Source organism: Blastocystis hominis (genome assembly GCF_000151665.1).
Source record: "Blastocystis hominis, Singapore isolate B (sub-type 7) whole genome shotgun sequence assembly, scaffold_3".
Lineage (NCBI taxonomy): Eukaryota > Bigyra > Opalinata > Blastocystidae > Blastocystis > Blastocystis hominis.
Genome location: NW_013171838.1, coordinates 503525 through 509524, shown reverse-complemented (window position 1 = coordinate 509524; position 6000 = coordinate 503525). Strand labels below are relative to the sequence as shown.

Here is a 6000-nt window from a genome sequence, read left to right as displayed (position 1 = left end):
AAGATTACCCTCATTCTTATTACGAAGCCATACAAATTCCTTTAGAATTCCAATATCATTCTTCTCTAAAGCATACCAACCTTCTTCTTTCCAATACGCTCCATCAAATGTCACATAATATAACAGTAAATCCTTCAATACACGTAATATTCGACCCATTACGTTCACTTCATGGAACCACACACGACTTCCAATTAACGAATCGCCCATTTCCAATAACCAACTTAATCGTTTCTCTTCGATCGTGTTTCGCATATCTTCAAACCGGTTGTTTGGATATCCCATCGGAGCCATGTTACCCATCATCACTTCACTTCCCAATTTCAAATACGAATACCTCTCGTTCAGATGCGACAACACACACGCGCATTCACCACACATCCAGTTGTTGTAGTCCATCTCATTTCCATACAAACAACTCGCGTGGAATTCATCCCCACATCGATTACATATTACCATATCCGAAGTGTGACGACATGTGCAAAGTCCACATCCAATATGAACGCGTAATGAACTCATTTTCGCTAATGGAGGCGGATTCAGATCCGGAAGTGTTACTGTTTTGTTGTTCTTCGTTATGATCGTAGGACAATTGCCGTTCAGATTTTCTTCTTCTTCCATCGAATCGCCTTCTTCTTCCACGTGACCATCCGTTATGTCACGCATTGTTCGACCTGACCATCGTTCTTTCTCACCACCATTCCATCCTTCGTCTTTCGAATTCATGTGACGACGTCTTTTATCTTCCATCGAACTCGATTCTTGTTTCAAATTTCGTTTACGAACACTTTCTTCTTCGAATTCTTCACTCGAATTTCCATCTCCTCCATTCAATGATTGATTTTGATTTTGATTTTGATTTTGACTTTGATTTTGATTTTGATTCTGACTCTGATTTTGATTCTGATTCTGATTCCGGTTTCCACGTTTCTCTCTTCGACGATTTCGAGATTTTCGAGAATCATCACCCGATTCAGATGATAAAATCGTTGGATCTTCTGTAGAACGAGACAAATGAGATAAACGAGAAGAACGACGTTGACTTCCACCTAATTCCTGTTCAATCGAATCACTCGAATCTCCATTATCAACATCCGAATCTCCTTGCATCGGTGAAGTCCAACCATTACCTCGAGATCGACCACGACCGCGACCATGACCTTTACCGCGACCCCGTGATCGATTCGTATTACTTTCAATACGAAATAGTTGGACCAGTTCTTCACGATCACTCGGAACTGATTCTTCTTTTATTTTCGGTTTCGATTTCTTCTTCCATTCTTTATCAATATTTCTAATCATCATTTCCAGTTACAGTTCTACTACACAGCTTCTTTCACATTCTTCAATTCACTGTCATTCCATTTAGTATTTGAATCTTCCAATTTATCACTCATTTCATTCATATCTATATTCAACAACAACTTATGCAAATACTTTCAAAATCACTTTATGATTATTCAAATATTCAGCAATTTTAATAGATTGCAATATAGAATATACAAAATTAAGAAGTAAGTCGAGAGTTGTTCAACTTCGGGAATCTCTCGATTCTATCGATAATCTAATTTCAATAGTATTCAAATATAGAGTACTTGTGAATGAAATGAAATGAAAAGAATGAATCTGAACGATCGATTATTGGAATGTCGAAAATCGAATGTATTTTGTATAATGGATTGAATCAAATCGATTAATTTGGAATTGAATAAAGAATGTTGAATCGTCTGTATGGAAATGAATAATGGATAATGAATAGAGCGTATTTGGGAAGACGAGGTTTGTTGTTTGGTTCGTTTGGATTAAATTCGATTCCAATTCGTTTATTGAGTGATGGATATATGAATTCGTATATGCATGAAATGCGAAAGGGTGTATATGAAGAGTTTGAGAAGGGTGTATTATATGGTAATAATTTGTTGTTAAATGGTATATTTAATGATGGGAATTGTAAATATAATAATAATGTAAAAAATGGTGTTGTTTTTGGAGAAAGAGTTGTTTTAGAGAACAATTTGTTGTTATCACATTATATTCCGAAATATGAATGTGAATCAAGTTCGAATTCTGACTCAAGTTCTGGTTCTGGTTCTGGTTCTGGTTCTGGCTCTAGTTCTGGTTCTGGTTCTAGTTCTAGTTCTGGATCTGGATCTGACTCGAGCTCGAACTCCAATTCTGGCTCTGGTTCTAGCTCGAACTCCAATTCTGGCTCTGGCTCTGGCTCTGGCTCTGGTTCTGGCTCTAATTCGAATTCGAACTCGAAACAAAAAGAAAAGGTTTGAATAATAATGAATTGAATAATATTTAGAAAGATCGAAGCGGATATTTGGGAAGTAAGAATCGAATATGAATAATACGATATTGTAGTGATTGGTTCAACAGCAATGTTGGGAGCATTGATCGGTTATTTTGTGAAGATTTACAAAGAAGGTAAACGTCATGACCGTGTTCGAGATGATTACGTTACTCATTGTCCCTTAACACCTGACGAAAGTATGGAATTGGCCGAATCGAACAACATCGGGTAAAATAGGTAAATGTAGTAATAAGTGTTAGAGCTGTGTTTTTCGACGCATTGTGGAAGTATTTATCGCACAACTATCCGAGTGAGATGAGCGTGAACGAGTTCCGTGCCGTGATGAATGAAGTGCTTCGTGAAGGTGGAATAACGCACGTGAACTACGATGTGAGGAATTGTATGTTTGTGATGATTGATTGTAGTACATTCTGGACCGTCTGTTCGAGAAGATCGCTTGGGATGCTTGTGCTGTGGAGGAGCTGTCGGAGAGTGTGGACGGGAACACTCCGCTGTTGGATCGGTCGATGCAGGGCTCGAAAGATGCGCAAGCGGTGGCGAACACGAAGATTCCTGTCCGTTTATTGATGCTGGTGGTGATGCATTTGATTCTGGACGATCACGACGAATGTCTGAAATCGATTTTCCGAATGTTTAAAAGGTAGGGATGAATGAATGAATGAATGAATGAATGAATGGCGTAACACAATAGACCGAATTCGAAACGAATGAGTCGCGAAGACTTCGAATTGCTGGTGTCGTATTTGCTGCAGACCTATCATTTGTACCCGGACTATTTGATAAAGAAGGACAAACATTTCCCGCTGAACGAATATCGAATGTCGAGTGCGGAGGAGCTGGTGTCGAGGTGTGGAATGAATGTGTGTTTGAAGTGAATAGATCGATGAAACAACACGCGAAGAAACTGAAATTGAAAAAGAACGAGAAATTGGAATCGCTGAACTATCGCGAATTCAGTGCTTTGATCACCGCGATGCCGCTGTGTATTTGGGGCGAATGTTTCCCTGTGCCGGTGGAGAATAATAATAATAATAATGAGAAGAAGGGAAAGAAGTAATGGTTTGGTTGAACGAGTGAGTGAGTGAATTGATTTTAGTTCAAATTGTTTGTTGTTTCCAAATGAATGAATTGGTTGTTTGGTCGTATAATTGTTCATTGTGGTTTTACATTAGTCTATATTTTAGTTTTTTATAACGACTAATGGAAGAAGATCGTATCAGTATTGCCCCCATGTTAGATGTAACAAATACGTTCTTTTTGTTTGATTGTTGTAATATTTAGTTTTTGGAGGTATACTATGAGGCAATTAAGTCATAAATGCGTTTTGTATAGCGAGATGTTTGTAGCGGAGACTCTGTATTATTCTCGATATACACAAGATATTATCGAGTATATATTATATCATATTTTTACTTTAGCTTTGATGAAAGCGAACATAAAATTGTTGGCCAACTTGGAGGATCTGATCCAAAAATGCTTGCATATGCAGCTAAAATATTACAGGATCGTGGATACAATGAAATTAATTTAAACTGCGGATGTCCCAGTAAAACTGTTTCTGTTTCCTTTTATCATCTTTGTTTTATGTAGTCTCACAACTTTGGTGCCAAGCTAATGTTGGATCCTCCTTTGGTACGTCGAATCATTGAATCGATGAAAGCAGAAGTAACGATTCCCATTACGGTCAAATGTCGCATCGGCGTCGACAGTAGCCATTCAATTCTTCTTTTCTGAGTAGACTGTGATTCCTACGAATCCCTGGTTCACTTTATTTCCGTTGTTAGCGGGGTTTCTCCCTCTTCCGATTCATCTGCTGAAGAAGCGACTGAGCCAACTGATGCTTCTGCAGCTTCCGCAGCCCCCCTCGTGTCCCACTTCATTGTTCATGCTCGGAAATGTTGGTTGAACGGTGTAAACACGCGAGAAAACCGTCGAATCCCCGATCTGCGTCCTGATTGGGTGTTTCGCCTCCTCGACGATTTCCCGACATTGGATTTCACGCTAAACGGAGGAATCAAATCGTTTGCAGAGGCGCAGCGCTATCTGGACGAATTATCGTGAGAAATGAAAATGTTTTTGACATAGACCGAAACGAGGCCGAAAGCTGCGTGGAGTGATGATAGGAAGAATGGCGATGCAATGCCCGTGGATGTTTCGACATGTTGATGAAATCTTCTACGGATGTAAAGGACCGGGGCTTTCTCGTAGACAAATCGTAGAGCGGTACTGCGATTATGTAGAAAAACTACAGGAAACTCACCGTATCGTTTTTTGAATAGAATAAGTGTAGAAAAGTGGAAACCAAAGAATGATGTCGTGTTTCGACCGCTTTGCACTCTGTTTAGCGGAGCTCCAAGAGGAGGAGCCGTATTTCGAGGCGTGCTGCAAGATAAACTGTGCATTCAAAAGATGCCAATTCGACAGGCAGTGATGGAATCTCTAAAATGCTTTGATTCGGAGGTGTTGGATGAAATTGATGACTATGATCCTAAAAATATCGAGTCTTATTCTGTAGTAATTGAATAGTTTGACTGTTTTCTTTTACACTTATTTCTCTTTTCGAAACTGAGTGATGGCGCATAATTTTACCGTTACATATCCGAAGGAGTATTCCCATGATATTGGAAATACATTTCGAATGTTAAGCCAGAGAGTGATTACAGGTGTTCAGCTCAACTCGTAGTTAGTACTTCATCCGGATATTGACACGTCTTTTGTCTGCAGATATACTCAGGATTCTGCAGGAGATATTTTGTAGAAACGGTTTTTGTTCTTAAGAGTAGTTACTACATTTACCCAACTGCAATTGATCGCATTGAGACAAAGCAGTTTTCTCGAAAGTTTCCCATTGTACTTTACGACATTAGGGAAATTGACAACCTGATTGTTGATTTCAAATGTCAATTTAACGTTAGGAGGAAAGTACAGAACTTAAAGTAGTTGACAAGCTTCCTTCGACATCAGCTTCTCCACATCCTGAAGCTCAATTAGACGAGTTGCCTATTGTTGAGGAGGAAGAACGATCTTCATCAGCCAATATGGAGATCACGGTTGATCCCATCCAGATTACGCAGTACCGTGAGCAATAGGTCATCCAACATAGATCTCTCTCTTCGCAGATCGAGTTAACCAGTATAAACAATCCGGAAAGCAGTGCCGTACTTATGTGATTCTTTGTCCAGCGTAGAGCTCAACGGGTGGTTTTTCCCTTGAATTGCTGGTCTTCAAAGAATCCCCGCTTTCCTCTCTTTCGCAAGCTACAGGCCAAGCGGTCCTGCCTCTCAAAGTACCCACAATCGCTCCTGTTCATCACAGCTCAACGTGGATCAGATGGTTCGCAACATCCTGGCTCACAACCACGTGGAAATCTCCAGTCGCTACACCTCCGACTCGGGCGACGTCACCTTCTCTTTCTCCTGCCCCGCGGAAGTCAGCGAGCAGATTTTGGAGCAGTTGGAGAACATCGGATTGGACACGTGGTTCGGGAGCGTCTATGTAACGTCCTGCGATCTGTACAAGAGCGGCGCGCAGAACCACGCCGAGCAGCAGCTCTCGTCCAGCGTGGCCAACCGATTGATTCTGGTTCAGGAAATGGTTTGGCTTCGTTTACTGATGTGCTCATTGCCGTAGATCAATCTCATCAACGACGGCGCCACCTGCAACTTCGACTATCTTCTTTTGCT

General features: G+C 40.5%; 1 protein-coding gene across 1 annotated transcript; it reads left to right on the top strand.

Moving 5' to 3' along the window:
- Positions 1-3790: 3790 nt before the first annotated feature.
- GSBLH_T00003370001 (uncharacterized protein) lies at positions 3791-4843 on the top strand (the record flags this gene model as incomplete). Its single annotated transcript, XM_013042097.1, has 5 exons — positions 3791-3877; positions 3908-4025; positions 4056-4374; positions 4403-4578; positions 4608-4843. 5 exons carry the CDS (start codon positions 3791-3793, stop codon positions 4841-4843), a joined length of 936 nt encoding a protein of 311 aa, XP_012897551.1.
- Between the last annotated feature and the right edge of the window lie 1157 nt (positions 4844-6000).